Genomic DNA, 16,852 nt, shown 5'->3' with positions numbered 1-16,852 from the left:
AATACTCTCGGTGTGGCCTCACCAAGGCCCTGGATCATTGCAACAACACATCCCTGCTCCTGTAGTCGAAACCTCTCGCAATGAAGGCCAACATACCATTTGCCTTCCTTACCGCCTGCTGCACCTGCATGCTTACCTTCAGCGACTGGTGCACCCAGGTCCCTCTGCTCACTCCCCTCTCCCAATTTACAGCCATTCAGGTAGTCATCTGCCTTCTTGTTTTTGCTTCCAAAGTGAATAACCAGCACATTTTCCAGGTCTAATCCAACAATTGTCGTCAGCGAAATAAGGGACGCGAGTCACTCCACGCCTGGAGCGAAAGACCCTCATTCACGGCTAAACTCTCCCGGACCGGCTGTCCTGTCCCCGGGACTGGGGGAGTACAGGAGAATCCGGATACTTGTCCACAACTGGCTTTAAGAGATCTTAATCATTGAAAGTGTAGAATGTGTGGCAGTGACGAGAGGCTGGAAATAAGCAACAGGACTCCAAGATCAAAGAGAATCTTTAATATATAAACTTAAAAACAGAAAAAAAAACACGCGCAGGAACGACCGAAGAGATACACGGGGCGAATAAGATATGATAAATGCCCAAACTCCTAGTCCAAGTGTTGGCTTCATGGATGCTCACACTCTGTGACCCGCCAGAAACATGTTGACACTCGCGTGGCATCTATTCTGTCACTGGGATTTTCATCCCATTAAACAGAAGCTCCTGGGTCTGATGCAATCCCCCAGAACGCGTCTCCAAACTGAGTAACTGTGTTAACCACAACGGACCCGGATATCTATCATCTCCTGGTTAGTTTTTCTTAAGAATAAAATGATAAAACAAAAAGACAACAGAACACAGCGATTCCCCCTTTTAAAGCATCGCTCCAAACCTCAGCAATTTGTCTCCATAGCAACCTCGGGGCTTTCCTGCTTCGATGAGCCTCTCAGCTGAGTCAAAGGTTGGAGCGCAGTTAATCAATAACAGCCCAGCACGCTAAACAGAAAGGAACTGAAAATACACAAGCCCACAGGATGGTGGCGCAGTGGCATTGCCGCTGGGCTAGGAATCCAGAGGCCCAGGATAAAGCTCGGGGGAGAAAGGGTTCGAATCCCACCGTGGTGGATGGTGGAATTTAAATTCCATGACATATGTGCGGTCGCAAAGCCCGTCGTTGTCCGGGCGACTGTGTAAACTCATCCGGTTCACAAAACAAACACTTAACCCTCAATATAACCCACAAGAGAGAGAGTTCAAACAGCTCAGTAATGACCCTCAATGCAGCCATCTTGGAAGGTCAGTCCAACCACAAGTGCAGACAAATTCTAATCAAGTAGATTTTAAAGTATTATTCTCAGCAATAAATAACACTCAGTTCCGCTGCTGATTTACCGGAAGTTTCCAAAAAGCAGAGAAATCTACAGTCCGTGATATTGTTGTGGGACAGAAACTCTAGGCAGTGCACACATGCACACTGGGAGGGCACATACCCAACTACACTGGTTTATTCAGGTTTGCTTATATACATACATTCAAAGACAAATGGGCTCTATTGCAGGGAAGCAGAGTGAGGCAATGGGAGATTGGGGCTGCGGGGAGGGGAGGGGAAATGGAGTGGGAAGGAGATGGGAAGGTGGTGGCAGAGATGAGATAGAACACACTGGGGAACAGAGGGATATAGAGAGAGGACACACTGGGGAACAGAGGGATATCGAGAGAGGACACACTGGGGAACAGAGGGATATAGAGAGAGGACACACTGGGGAACAGAGTGATATAGAGAGAGGACACACTGGGGAACAGAGGGATATAGAGAGAGGACACACTGGGGAAGAGGGATATAGAGAGAGGACACACTGGGGAACAGAGGGATATAGAGAGAGGACACACTGGGGAACAGAGGGATATAGAGAGAGGACACACTGGGGAACACAGGGATATAGAGAGAGGACACACTGGGGAACACAGGGATATAGAGAGAGGACACACTGGGGAACAGAGGGATATAGAGAGAGGACACACTGGGGAACAGACGGATATAGAGAGAGGACACACTGGGGAACAGAGGGATATAGAGAGAGGACACACTGGGGAACACAGGGATATAGAGAGAGGACACACTGGGGAACAGAGGGACATACTGAGAGGACGCACAGGGGGATATATGGACAGTGGGAGTGTGGGGTGGGGGGGGGGGTGTTGAGGGTAATGGAGGAGGGGGTGGGGGTATTTACACAATCCTGAGTCTCTCATTCTGTGTCCCAGTCTCTCTTCAGGGACAATATTTCTCAAAGGCAGCTGCCCCGATGCTGGATGGAGCCAGTTTCTCACAGATAAAAGGGAACTCCATGGAACAAGGGACATCATTCCAGCCAAATACATCTTCAACGTCTACTTTCGAAATTGTTCCACAGTGTTCATCACCATTCCAATTATCCGGTTGGTTCTTCAGCCAATGAGATTTACTGGGAATGTGGAAAAATAGCCATTAAATTCCTTTCAGAGATAGGAAAATATTCCAGCAAACCCGCATCAATCCCAAACTAATCCCACTTTCCCACACTTTCCGCAGAGCCCCGAATCCATCCCCGAACTAATCCCACTGCCCCGCTCTCTCCCCATAGCCCTGTGTCAATCCCAATCTAATCCCACTGTCCCGCTCTCTCCCCATAGCCCTGTGTCAATCCCAATCTAATCCCACTGTTCCACTCTCTCCCCATAGCCCTGTATCAATCCCCAAACTAATCCCACTGCCCCACTCTCTCCCCATAGCCCTGTATCGATCCCCAAACTAATCCCACTGCCCCACTCTCTCCCCATAGCCCTGTATCGATCCCCAAACTAATCCCACTGTCCCATCTCTCCCCATAGCCCTGTATCAATCCCAAACTAATCCCACTGCCCCACTCTCTCCTCATAGCACCGTACCCATCCCCATACTAATCCCACAGCCCCACTCTATCCCCATAGCCCTGTATCAATCCTAAACTAATCCCACTGCCCCACTCTATCCCCATAGCCCTGTATCAATCCCCAAACTAATCCCACTGTCCCACTCTCTCCCCATAGCCCTGTATCAATACCAAACTAATCCCACTGCCCCACTCTCCCCATAGCCCCGTATCAATCCCAAACTAATCCCACTGCCCCACTCTCTCCCCACAGCCCTGTATCAATCCCCAAACTAATCCCACTGTCCCACTCTCTCCCCATAGCCCTGTATCAATCCCCAAACTAATCCCACTGTCCCACTCACTCCCCATAGCCCTGTATCAATCCCCAAACTAATCCCACTGCCCCACTCTCTCCCCATAGCCCTGTATCAATCCCCAAACTAATCCCACTGTCCCACTCCCTCCCCATAACCCTGTATCAATCACAAACTAATCCCACTGCCCCACTCTCTCCCCATAGCCCTGTATCAATCCCCAAACAAATCCCACTGTCCCACCTCTCTCCCCATAGCCCTGAATCAATCCCCAAAATAATCCCACAACCCCATTCTCTCCCAATCGCCCTGCATCAAATCCCAAACTAATACAACCGTCCCACTCTCGCCCCATAGCCCTGTACCAATCCCGAAACTAATCCCACTGTCCCACTCTCTCCTCATAGCTCCGTATCCATCCCCAAACTAATCCCACGACCCCGCACTACCCCCATAGCCCTGTATCAATCCCGAAACTAATCCCGCTGCCCCACACTCTCCCCATAGCCCTGTATCAATCCCCAAACTAATCCCACTGCCCCACTCTCTCCACATAGCCCTGTATCAATCCCAAACTAATCCGACTGTCCCACTCTCTCCCCATAGCCCTGTATCAATCCCAAACTAATCCCACTGCCCCACTCTCTCCCCATAGCCCTGTATCAATCCCAAACTAATCCCACTGCCCCACTCTCTCCCCATAGCCCTGTATCAATCCCCAAACTATTCCCACTGTCCCGCTCACTCCCCATAGCCCTGTATCAATCCCAAACTAATCCCACTGCCCCGCTCTCTCCCCATAGCCCTGTATCAATCCCCAAACTAATCCCACTGTCCCACTCTGTCCTAGTGCGATGTTCGGACTCACCTCACTGGGGTCCCATCCACCCATTTCCAGTTTCCTTCACTCTCTCGATCTGTGAGTCCAATAAAATATTGTTTATTCTTGTTCGGCATGGATTTGATTGCAAAATTCTAGAGAAGAAACAAGTTTGTGGAGTTACTGTCACTGCCTCAACTCACACACACAGCTCCTTATCTCTGTGTTTACTCTGTATCTAACCCCGTGCTGTACCTGTCCTGGGAGTGTTTGATGGGGGACAGTGTAGAGGGTGCTTTACTCTGTATCTAACCCCGTGCTATACCTGTCCTGGGAGTGTTTGATGGGGGACAGTGTAGAGGGAGCTTTACTCTGTATCTAACCCCGTGCTGTACCTGTCCCGGGAGTGTTTGATGGGGAGAGTGTAGAGGGAGATTTACTCTGTGTTTAACCCCGTGCTGTACCTGTCCTGGGAGTGTTTGATGGGGGACAGTGTCGAGGGAGCTTTACTCTGTGTCTAACCCCGTGCTGTACCTGTCCTGGGAGTGTTTGATGGGGGACAGTGTAGAGGGAGCTTTACTCTGTATCTAACTCCGTGCTGTACCTGTCCTGGGAGTGATTGATGGAGGACAGTGTAGAGGGAGCTTTACTCTGTATCGAACTCCGTGCTGTACCTGTCCTGGGAGTGTTTGATGGGGGACAGTATAGAGGGAGCTTTACTCTGTATCTAACCCCGTGCTGTACCTGTCCTGGGAGTGTTTGATGGGGGACAGTGTAGAGGGAGATTTACTCTGTATCTAACCCCGTGCTGTCCCTGTCCTGGGAGTTTTTGATGGGGGACAGTGTAGAGGGAGCTTTACTCTGTATCTAACCCCGTGCTGTACCTGTCCTGGGAGTGTTTGATGGGGACAGTGTAGAGGGAGCTTTACTCTATATTTAACCCCGTGCTGTACCTGTCCTGGGAGTGTCTGATGGGGGACAGTGTAGAGGGAGCTTTACTCTGTATCTAACCCCGTGCTGTACCTGTCCTGGGAGTGTTTGACAGGGGAGAGTCGAGAGGGAGATTACTCTGTATCTAACCCCGTGCTGTAACTGTCCTGGGAGTGTTTGACAGGGGAGAGTGGAGAGGGAGATTACTCTGTATCTAACCCCGTGATGTACCTGTCCTGGGAGTGTTTAATGGGGGATAGTGTAGAGGGACCTTTACTCTGTATCTCACCCCGTGCTGTACCTGTCCTGGGAGTGTTTGATGGGGGACAGTGTAGAGGGTGCTTTACTCTGTATCTAACCCCGTGCTGTACCTGTCCTGGGGGTGTTTGATGGGGACAGTGTAGAGGGAGCTTTACTCTGTATCTAACCCCGTGCTGTACCTGTCCTGGGAGTGTTTGATGGGGACAGTGCAGAGGGAGCTTTACTCTGTATCTAACCCCGTGCTGTACCAGTCCTGGGAGTGTTTGATGGGGACAGTGTCGAGGGAGCTTTACTCTGTATCTAACCCCGTGCTGTACCTGTCCTGGGAGTGTTTGATGGGGGACAGTGTAGAGGGAACTTTACTCTGTATCTAACCCCGTGCTGTACCTGTCCTGGGAGTTTTTGATGGGGGACAGTGTAGAGGGAGCTTTACTCTGTATCTAACCCCGTGCTGTACCTGTCCTGGGAGTGTTTAATGGGGGACAGTGTAGAGGGAGCTTTACTCTGTATCTAACCCCGTACTGTACCTGTCCTGGGAGTGTTTGATGGGGGCAGTGCAGAGGGAGCTTTACTCTGTATCTAACCCCGTGCTGTACCTGTCCTGGGAGTGTTTGATGGGGACAGTGTAGAGGGAGCTTTACTCTATATCTAACCCCGTGCTGTACCTGTCCTGGGAGTGTTTGATGGGGGACAGTGTAGAGGGAGCTTTACTCTGTATCTAACCCCGTGCTGTACCTGTCCTGGGAGTGTTTGATGGGGGACAGTGTAGAGGGAGCTTTACTCTGTATCTAACCCCGTGCTGTACCTGTCCTGGGAGTGTTTGATGGGGGACAGTGTAGAGGGTGCTTTACTCTGTATCTAACCCCGTGCTGTACCTGTCCTGGGAGTGTTTGATGGGGGACAGTGTAGAGGGAGCTTTACTCTGTATCTAACCCCGTGCTGTACCTGTCCTGGGAGTGTTTGATGGGGACAGTGTAGAGGGAGCTTTACTCTGTATCTAACCCCGTGCTGTACCTGTCCTGGGAGTGTTTGATGGGGGGACAGTGTAGAGGGAGCTTTACTCTGTATCTAACCCCGTGCTGTACCTGTCCTGGGAGTGTTTGATGGGGACAGTGTAGAGGGAGCTTTACTCTGTATCTAACCCCGTGCTGTACCTGTCCTGGGAGTGTTTGATGGGGGGACAGTGCAGGGGGATATTTTCTCTCTAACACATTCTGACAGGTGTTGCTGTCATTCTCACCTGTTCCTGGTCTGTATTGATGATGAGGAGGTGTGAGTTTAGGGATTCACATTCTCGCTTTGCTGTGTCCCAGTTACCTTTCGCTATGGAGAATCTGTAGCAGCTGTGATTGTGAAGTTTCCAGCCACTCGGACAGAGAGAATCTGAGAAATAATAAAGAATTCATTCGGTGAAATACATTAAAAATTCAGAGCAGGAGAAGGCCATTCAGCCCCTCTCTCTCCAGCCTGTTACACAGGAACAGGAGGACACCATTCAGCCCCTCTCTCTCCAGCCTGTTACACAGGAACAGGAGGAGGCCATTCAGCCCCTCTCTCTCTCCAGCCTGTTACACAGGAACAGGAGGAGGCCATTCAGCCCCTCTCTCTCTCCAGCCTGTTACACAGGAACAGGAGAAGGCCATTCAGCCCCTCTCTCTCTCTCCCTCGAGCCTGTTACACAGGAACAGGAGGAGGACATTCAGCCCCCCTCTCTCTCTCCAGCCTGTTACACAGGAACAGGAGGAGGCCATTCAGCCCCTCTCTCTCTCTCTCTCGAGCCTGTTACACAGGAACAGGAGGAGGCCATTCAGCCCCTCTTTCCAGCCTGTTACACAGGAACAGGAGGAGGCCATTCAGCCCCTCTCTCTCCAGCCTGTTACACAGGAACAGGAGGAGGCCATTCAGCCTCTCTCTCTCTCCAGCCTGTTACACAGGAACAGAAGGAGGCCATTCAGCCCCTCTCTCTCTCTCCAGCCTGTTACACAGGAACAGGAGGAGGCCATTCAGCCCATCACCTGTTGCAATCTGACAGAATAACCGCTCATGTCACAGAGGCCTTGTTGCTGCGTGGACATTGTGGCGTTCTGAGACGGATTTGGTGGGTCGTGGGGGTCAGGTTTGAGGGGCATCTGTTAATAGACAGAGGGTACAACACTGGGCAGTGGGCGCAGTGTGTCCCCTGGCACAAACTCACCTGAGCGGTTTCGGAGCAATCTGCACAGCGATCTTGCAATCTCGGACGCATTCTGGAACTTTCCATCCAGCTCCAACAATAGATCTTTCCTCATCTGATGTTCTGAGAAATAGAACGTGTCAGAGTGGGTATGAACCAGTGAGAATCCGCTCCCGGGTTTGAATGTATGAGTAAACTAAATTTCGAATTTATCAATAAAAAGAGTTTTCCGCAAGTTACTAAAATCTTTGACGTGAAAAACAGACAGCTTGTAGAAACAACACCACAAATTATCTCAAACTAAAACATCTCTGCTTTCTGAGGGAGGGGGAGAAAATAAAATAACTTACATGTGCCTCGCTTCCCCGTCCATCTATATATATTATATAAAAATCAGAGTGTTACAGTGAGGGGTGTGGGATATATCAGAGTGTTACAGTGAGGGCTGTGGGATATATCAGAGTGTTACAGTGAGGGGTGTGGGGTATATCAGAGTGTTACAGTGAGGAGTGTGGGATATATCAGAGTGTTACAGTGAGGGGTGTGGGGTATATCAGAGTGTTACAGTGAGGAGTGTGGGATATATCAGAGTGTTACAGTGAGGGGTGTGGGGTATATCAGAGTGTTACAGTGAGGGGTGTGGGGTATATCAGAGTGTTACAGTGAGGAGTGTGGGATATATCAGAGTGTTACAGTGAGGGGTGTGGGGTATATCAGAGTGTTACAGTGAGGGGTGTGGGGTATATCAGAGTGTTACAGTGAGGGGTGTGGGATATATCAGAGTGTTACAGTGAGGGGTGTGGGATATATCAGAGTGTTACAGTGAGGGGTGTGGGATATATCAGAGTGTTACAGTGAGGGGTGTGGGTTATATCAGAGTGTTACAGTGAGGGGTGTGGGATATATCAGAGTGTTACAGTGAGGGGCGTGGGATATATCAGAGTGTTACAGTGAGGGGTGTGGGATATATCAGAGTGTTACAGTGAGGGGCGTGGGTTATATCAGAGTGTTACAGTGAGGGGTGTGGGATATATCAGAGTGTTACAGTGAGGGGTGTGGGGTATATCAGAGTGTTACAGTGAGGGGTGTGGGATATATCAGAGTGTTACAGTGAGGGGTATGGGATATATCAGAGTGTTACAGTGAGGGGTGTGGGACATATCAGAGTGTTACAGTGAGGGGTGTGGGATATATCAGAGTGTTACAGTGAGGGGCGTGGGATATATCAGAGTGTTACAGTGAGGGGTGTGGGATATATCAGAGTGTTACAGTGAGGGGTGTGGGGTATATCAGAGTGTTACAGTGAGGGGTGTGGGATATATCAGAGTGTTACAGTGAGGGGTGTGGGATCTATCAGAGTGTTACAGTGAGGGGTATGGGATATATCAGAGTGTTACAGTGAGGGGTGTGGGACATATCAGAGTGTTACAGTGAGGGGTGTGGGATATATCAGAGTGTTACAGTGAGGGGTGTGGGGTATATCAGAGTGTTACAGTGAGGGGTGAGGGATATATCAGAGTGTTACAGTGAGGGGTGTGGGATATATCAGAGTGTTACAGTGAGGGGTGTGGGATATATCAGAGTGTTACAGTGAGGGGTGTGGGGTCTATCAGAGTGTTACAGTGAGGGGTGTGGGGTATATCAGAGTGTTACTGTGAGGGGTGTGGGATATATCAGAGTGTTACAGTGAGGGGTGAGGGATATATCAGAGTGTTACAGTGAGGGGTGTGGGATATATCAGAGTGTTACAGTGAGGGGTGTGGGATATATCAGAGTGTTACAGTGAGGGGTGTGGGATATATCAGAGTGTTACAGTGAGGGGTTTGCGATATATCAGAGTGTTACAGTGAGGGGTGTGGGGTCTATCAGAGTGTTACAGTGAGGGGTGTGGGGTATATCAGAGTGTTACAGTGAGGGGTGTGGGATATATCAGAGTGTTACAGTGAGGTGTGTGGGATATATCAGAGTGTTACAGTGAGGGGTGTGGGATATATCAGAGTGTTACAGTGAGGGGTGTGGGATATATCAGAGTGTTACAGTGAGGGGTGTGGGATATATCAGAGTGTTACAGTGAGGGGTGTGGGATATATCAGAGTGTTACAGTGAGGGGTGTGGGATATATCAGAGTGTTACAGTGAGGGGTGTGGGATATATCAGAGTGTTACAGTGAGGGGTGTGGGATATATCAGAGTGTTACAGTGAGGGGTGTGGGGTATATCAGAGTGTTACAGTGAGGGGTGTGGGGTATATCAGAGTGTTACAGTGAGGGGTGTGGGATATATCAGAGTGTTACAGTGAGGGGTGTGGGATATATCAGAGTGTTACAGTGAGGGGTGTGGGATATATCAGAGTGTTACAGTGAGGGGTGTGGGATATATCAGAGTGTTACAGTGAGGGTTGTGGGATATATCAGAGTGTTACAGTGAGGGGTGTGGGATATATCCGAGTGTTACAGTGAGGGGTGTGGGATATATCAGTGTGTTACAGTGAGGGGTGTGGGATATATCAGAGTGTTACAGTGAGGGGTGTGGGGTATATCAGATTGTTACAGTGAGGGGTGTGGGATATACCAGAGTGTTACAGTGAGGGGTGTGGGGTATATCAGAGTGTTACAGTGAGGGGTGTGGGATATATCAGGGTGTTACAGTGAGGGGTGTGGGATATATCAGGGTGTTACAGTGAGGGGTGTGGGATATATCAGAGTGTTACAGTGAGGGGTGTGGGATATATCACTGTGGTTCAGTGAGGGGTGTGGGATATATCAGAGTGTTACAGTGAGGGGTGTGGGATATATCAGAGTGTTACAGTGAGGGGTGTGGGATATATCAGAGTGTTACAGTGAGGGGTGTGGGATATATCAGAGTGTTACAGTGAGGGGTGTGGGGTATATCAGTGTGTTACAGTGAGGGGTGTGGGATATATCAGAGTGTTACAGTGACGGGTTTGGGATATATCAGAGTGTTACAGTGAGGGGTGTGGGATATATCACTGTGTTTCAGTGAGGGGTGTGGGATATATCAGAGTGTTACAGTGAGGGGTGTGGGATATATCAGAGTGTTACAGTGAGGGGTGTGGGATATATCAGAGTGTTACAGTGAGGGGTGTGGGATATATCAGAGTGTTACAGTGAGGGGTGTGGGATATGTCAGAGTGTTACAGTGAGGGGTGTGGGATATATTAGAGTGTTACAGTGAGGGGTGTGGGATATATCAGATTGTTACAGTGAGGGGTGTGGGATATACCAGAGTGTTACAGTGAGGGGTGTGGGGTATATCAGAGTGTTACAGTGAGGGGTGTCGGATATATCAGGGTGTTACAGTGAGGGGTGTGGGATATATCAGGGTGTTACAGTGAGGGGTGTGGGATATATCAGAGTGTTACAGTGAGGGGTGTGGGATATATCACTGTGTTTCAGTGAGGGGTGTGGGATATATCAGAGTGTTACAGTGAGGGGTGTGGGATATATCAGAGTGTTACAGTGAGGGGTGTGGGATATATCAGAGTGTTACAGTGAGGGGTGTGGGATATATCAGAGTGTTACAGTGAGGGGTGTGGGGTATATCAGTGTGTTACAGTGAGGGGTGTGGGATATATTAGAGTGTTACAGTGAGGGGTGTGGGATATATCAGAGTGTTACAGTGAGGGGTGTGGGGTATATCAGAGTGTTACAGTGAGGGGTGTGGGGTACATCAGAGTGTTACAGTGAGAGGTGTGGGATACATCAGAGTGTTACAGTGAGTGGTGTGGGATATATCAGAGTGTTACAGTGAGGGGTGTGGGGTATATCAGATTGTTACAGTGAGGGGTGTGGGATATACCAGAGTGTTACAGTGAGGGGTGTGGGGTATATCAGAGTGTTACAGTGAGGGGTGTCGGATATATCAGGGTGTTACAGTGAGGGGTGTGGGATATATCAGGGTGTTACAGTGAGGGGTGTGGGATATATCAGAGTGTTACAGTGAGGGGTGTGGGATATATCACTGTGTTTCAGTGAGGGGTGTGGGATATATCAGAGTGTTACAGTGAGGGGTGTGGGATATATCAGAGTGTTACAGTGAGGGGTGTGGGATATATCAGAGTGTTACAGTGAGGGGTGTGGGATATATCAGAGTGTTACAGTGAGGGGTGTGGGATATATCAGAGTGTTACAGTGAGGGGAGTGGGATATATCAGAGTGTTACAGTGAGGGGTGTGGGATATATCAGAGTGTTACAGTGAGGGGTGTGGGATATATCCGAGTGTTACAGTGAAGGGTGTGGAATATATCTGAATGTTACAGTGAGGGGTGTGGGATATATTAGAGTGTTACAGTGAGGGGTGTGGGATATATCAGAGTGTTACAGTGAGGGGTGTGGGGTATATCAGAGTGTTACAGTGAGGGGTGTGGGGTACATCAGAGTGTTACAGTGAGAGGTGTGGGATTCATCAGAGTGTTACAGTGAGTAGTGTGGGATATATCAGAGTGTTACAGTGAGGGGTGTGGGGTATATCAGAGTGTTACAGTGAGGGGTGTGGGATATACCAGAGTGTTACAGTGAGGGGTGTGGGATATATCAGAGTGTTACAGTGAGGGGTGTGTGATATATCAGAGTGTTACAGTGAGGGGTGTGGGATATATCAGAGTGTTACAGTGAGGGGTGTGGGATATATCAGAGTGTTACAGTGAGGGGTGTGGGATATATCAGACTGTTACAGTGAGGGGTGTGGGATATATCAGAGTGTCACAGTGAGGGGTGTGGGATATATCAGAGTGTTACAGTGAGGGGTGTGGGATATATCAGAGTGTTACAGTGAGGGGTGTGGGATATATCAGAGTGTTACAGTGAGGGGTGTGGTGTATATCAGAGTGTTACAGTGAGGGGTGTGGGATATATCAGAGTGTTACAGTGAGGGGTGTGGGATATATCAGAGTGTTACAGTGAGGGGTGTGGGATATATCAGAGTGTTACAGTGAGGGGTGTGGGATATATCAGAGTGTTACAGTGAGGGGTGTGGGATATATCAGAGTGTTACAGTGAGGGGTGTGGGGTATATCAGAGTGTTACAGTGAGGGGTGTGGGATATATCAGAGTGTTACAGTGAGAGGTATGGGATATATCAGAGTGTTACAGTGAGGGGTGTGGGATATATCAGAGTGTTACAGTGAGGGGTGTGGGATATATCAGAGTGTTACAGTGAGGGGTGTGGGATATATCAGAGTGTTACAGTGAGGGGTGTGGGATATATCAGTGTGTTACAGTGAGGGGTGTGGGATATATCAGAGTGTTACAGTGAGGGGTGTGGGATATATCAGAGTGTTACAGTGAGGGGTGTGGGATATATCAGAGTGTTACAGTGAGGGGTGTGGGATATATCAGAGTGTTACAGTGAGGGGTGTGGGATATATCAGAGTGTTACAGTGAGGGGTGTGGGATATATCAGAGTGTTACAGTGAGGGGTGTGGGATATATCAGAGTGTTACAGTGAGGGGTGTGGGATATATCAGAGTGTTACAGTGAGGGGTGTGCGATATATCAGTGTGTTTCAGTGAGGGGTGTGGGATATATCAGAGTGTTACAGTGAGGGGTGTGGGATATATCAGAGTGTTACAGTGAGGGATGTGGGATATATCAGAGTGTTACAGTGAGGGGTGTGTGATATATCAGAGTGTTACAGTGAGGGGTGTGGGATATATCAATTTGCTATGTTCAGCAGTGTTGGATATATCATAATTATGAAACATTAAACTTGTGATATATCAGAGTTTTCCTATCATGTCGGTATGATGTGAAATTAATTATTATTTGTTGCAATCTATCATTTCATTTTTTCCCAATTGAAATCTGAGCTCTGCCAAAAAATGTCTGCTGTAAGTCACATGATTTATTTTCACACAATGTTCAGTAAATTCCCAAGAGAGTTTACTGGACTGATGTCCAATGCTCCTCCTTTTCTGTGTGTCTAAATCTCTTCCCTCCACATCCCAATTAACATCAGACACGTTTTGTAAATTCTGTTTCAGATATTTGAACCCACCTGAACTGTAATTCCTCCGTGAATTGTCGCTCAGTGGACTCGAAGCTTCTGGACTAACATGAACTGATCTCCATATCAGTGGTGATTATTATTTGAACATTCCTCCAAGTTGACATATCTCCTCTCTCCTCATTTTGCCTTGTGTGTGTTTATATATTTGTGACTATTCCCCGGGTTTGAATGTATGAGTAAATTAAACTTCTAATTGAGCCTTGCAGTGAGTTCACAGCAAGTTACTTGACACAGTGATGTCACAGGGTTTGTTTACCACTGCACAAATTATTAAACAATTAAAGAATCCCTGGTTACTGAAGGAGGACTGAGAAAATAAAGAATTTAGTTTCCCCTCCCCTCCCCTCTCTGTAACGGTTACAGTGCGAGACACATTTACCTACCCTGGACTCTCAGTCCAATAGCAATGGCCAGACTGATGATTAAGACAATGAGGGCGATTCGGCCCAGATGTGTTGAAGTTATTGAACATCTTCCTCCAGCTGTTTCCTGTCCAAATTCATCTGTAACAGAGAAGTTCAGAATGTTGTGAAACTTGTACAACTTTACGGGACAGAGAATTAGAAACATAGAAAACTACAGCACAAAACAGGCCCTTCGGCCCCACAAGTTGTGCCGAACATATCCCTACCTTTTAGGTCTACCTATAACCCTCCATCCTATTAAGTCCCATGTACTCATCCAGGAGTCTCTTAAAAGACCCTATTGAGTTCGCCTCCACCACCACTGACGGCAGCCGATTCCACTCGCCCACCACCCTCTGTGTGAAAAACTTCCCCCTAACATCTCCCCTGTACCTCCCCCCCAGCACCTTAAACCTGTGTCCTCTCGTAGCAGACATTTCCACCCTGGGAAAAAGCCTCTGAGAGTCCACCCGATCTATGCCTCTCAACATCTTATATACCTCTATTAGGTCTCCTCTCATCCTATGTCTCTCCAAGGAGAAAAGACTGAGCTCCCTCAGCCTATCCTCATAAGGCATGCCACTCAATCCAGGCAACATCCCTGTAAATCTCCTCTGCACCCTTTCAATCTTTTCCACATCCTTCCTGTAATAAGGCGACCAGAACTGAGCACCGTACTCCATATGGGGTCTGACGAGGGTCTTACATAGCTCGAATTGTGAGAACTATACACACGGGGTTAAATACAGAGCAAAGTACTCGACAATGTCCCCATCAAACACTCCCAGGACAGGTACAGCACGGGGTTAGATACAGAGTAAAGCTCCCTCTACACTGTCCCCATCAAACACTCCCAGGACAGGTACAGCACGGAGTTAGATGGAGAGTAAAGCTCCCTCTACACTGTCCCCATCAATCACTCTCAGGACAGGTACAGCATGGGGTTAGATACAGAGTAAAGCTCCCTCTACACTGTCCCCATCAAACACTCCCAGGACAGGTACAGCACGGGGTTAGATACAGAGTAAAGCTCCCTCTGCACTGTCCCCCATCAAACACTCCCAGGACAGGTACAGCACGGGGTTAGATACAGAGTAAAGCTCCCTCTCCACTGTCCCCCATCAAACACCCCCAGGACAGGTACAGCACGGGGTTAGATGCAGAGTAAAGCTCCCTCTACACTGTCCCCCATCAAACACTCCCAGGACAGGTACAACACGGGGTTAGATACAGAGTAAAGCTCCCTCTACACTGTCCCCCATCAAACACTCCCAGGACAGGTACAGCACGGGGTTAGATACAGAGTAAAGCTCCCTCTACACTGCCCCCATCAAACACCCCCAGGACAGGTACAGCACGGGGTTAGATACAGAGTAAAGCTCCCTCTACACTGCCCCCATCAAACACCCCCAGGACAGGTACAGCACGGGATTAGATACAGAGTAAAGCTCCCTCTACACTGTCCCCCATCAAACACCCCCAGGACAGCTCCAGCCCAATGTTAAATACAGAGTAAAGCTCCCTCTACCCTGTCCCCCATCGAACACTCCCAGGACAGGTACAGCACGGGGTTAGATACAGAGTATAGCTCCCTCTACACTGTCCCCCATCAAACACTCCCAGGACAGGTACAGCACGGAGTCAGATGGAGAGTAAAGCTCCCTCTACACTGTCCCCATCGAACACTCCCAGGACAGGTACAGCATGGGATTTGATACAGAGTAAAGCTCCTTATACACTGTCCCCATCAAACACTCCCAGGACAGGTACAGCACGGTGTTAGATACAGAGTAAAGCTCCCTCTACACTGTCCCCATCAAACACTCCCAGGACAGGTACAGCATGGGGTTAGATACAGAGTAAAGTTCCCGCTACACTGTCCCCATCAAACACTCCCAGGACAGGTACAGCACGGGGTTAGATACAGATTAAAGCTCCCTCTACACTGTCCCCATCAAACACTCCCAGGACAGGGACAGCACGGGGTTAGATACAGAGTAAAGCTCCCTCTGCACATTCCCCATCAAACACTCCCAGGACAGGTACAACATGGGGTTCAATACAGAGTAAAGCTCCCACTACACTGTCCCCCACTGTCCCTCTGTCGTTGGAATTGTATCCCTCATCTCCCTGTCTCTCTCTCTCTGTCTCTCTCCATGTCTCTCTCTTTCTCTCTCTGTCTCTCTCCATGTCTCTCTCTCTCTTACCCTCTCTCTCTCTGTCTCTCTCACTGTCTCTCTCTCTCTCTGTCTCTCTCTGTCTCTCTCCATGTATCTCTCTCTCTTACCCTCTCTCTCTCTCTCACTGTTTCTCTTTCTCTCTGTCTCTCTCTCTGTCCCTCTCTCTCTGTCTCTGTCTCTATCCCTCCCTCTCTCTCTGTCTCTCTCTCTTACCCTCTCTCTCTCTCTGTGTGTCTCTCTCTCTGTCTCTGTCTATCTTTCTCTGTCTCTATCCCTCCCTCTCTCTCTGTCTCTATCCCTCCGTCTCCCTCTCTATCTCTCTCTGCTTCTCTATTAAGAATTTCTCTTACCTGCTCTGGGTGTTGTTCTGTCCTTGTTCTTTCCTCGCGTATTGATATAGACTCCGTCTGGCTCCATTCTTTGTGTCTGTCTGTCCCCCTCTGTCTCTCTCTCTCTGCCTCCCTCACTTTCACCCTCCATTCCTCTCCCGTCTCCTTCTCTCTCTCCCACTTGTGTCTCAGTCTCTCCTCAGAGTCGATGTGAGTGTGAGAACTTCCTTCAAACTCTTTGTGACGGTTTGTTCCTTTCGCAATGCCCCTTCCCCTGAGATCGGAGTGAGAGACTGGTTGTACTGACTCCCTGGGCACCAACCTCTCAGTCTCAAGCTCTCTCCCTCTCCATCTCTCAAACTCTCCAATTGGTTTGTGTCCAATTATCTCTCTGTCTCTCTCTGTCTCTCTTCCTCTCTCAAGCTCTCTCTGTCTCTTTCTGCTTCTTTCTCTGTTCCTCAGTGGTTAACACTGCTGTCTCACAGCGCCAGCAACCCCGGTTCGATTCCCCGCTTGGGTCACAATC

At 48.9% G+C, this 16,852-nt stretch overlaps 1 protein-coding gene across 1 annotated transcript; it reads right to left on the bottom strand.

Moving 5' to 3' along the window:
• Window positions 1-539: 539 nt before the first annotated feature.
• On the bottom strand, window positions 540-16,508 carry LOC144487032 (C-type lectin domain family 4 member E-like). Its single transcript, XM_078205076.1, has 6 exons — window positions 16,348-16,508; window positions 13,797-13,916; window positions 7,408-7,509; window positions 6,454-6,596; window positions 4,071-4,177; window positions 540-2,459 (listed from the first exon to the last, which is right to left on the bottom strand). Exons 1-6 carry the CDS (start codon window positions 16,475-16,477, stop codon window positions 2,267-2,269), a joined length of 795 nt encoding a protein of 264 aa, XP_078061202.1. The 5' UTR covers window positions 16,478-16,508; the 3' UTR covers window positions 540-2,266.
• Between the last annotated feature and the right edge of the window lie 344 nt (window positions 16,509-16,852).

This window comes from Mustelus asterias, unplaced genomic scaffold (genome assembly GCF_964213995.1).
Source record: "Mustelus asterias unplaced genomic scaffold, sMusAst1.hap1.1 HAP1_SCAFFOLD_555, whole genome shotgun sequence".
Classification (NCBI taxonomy): Eukaryota; Metazoa; Chordata; class Chondrichthyes; order Carcharhiniformes; family Triakidae; genus Mustelus; species Mustelus asterias.
Note: the sequence above shows the minus strand (reverse complement) of the source record. Positions and strands in the feature narration are given on the sequence as shown.

What these genes read in the sequence shown, in the direction of transcription:
- LOC144487032 (XM_078205076.1), bottom strand. Translation starts at nt 16,477, where the DNA reads ATGGAGGGTGAAAGTGAGGGAGGCAGAGAGAGAGAGACAGAGGGGGAC. An exon ending in TCAATACAGACCAGGAACAG is followed by an intron (nt 4,178 to 6,453) that starts GTGAGAATGACA and finishes TTTCTTCTCTAG; the next exon opens with AATTTTGCAATCAAATCCAT. An exon ending in GTGGATGGGACCCCAGTGAG is followed by an intron (nt 2,460 to 4,070) that starts GTGAGTCCGAAC and finishes CCACATTCCCAG; the next exon opens with TAAATCTCATTGGCTGAAGA.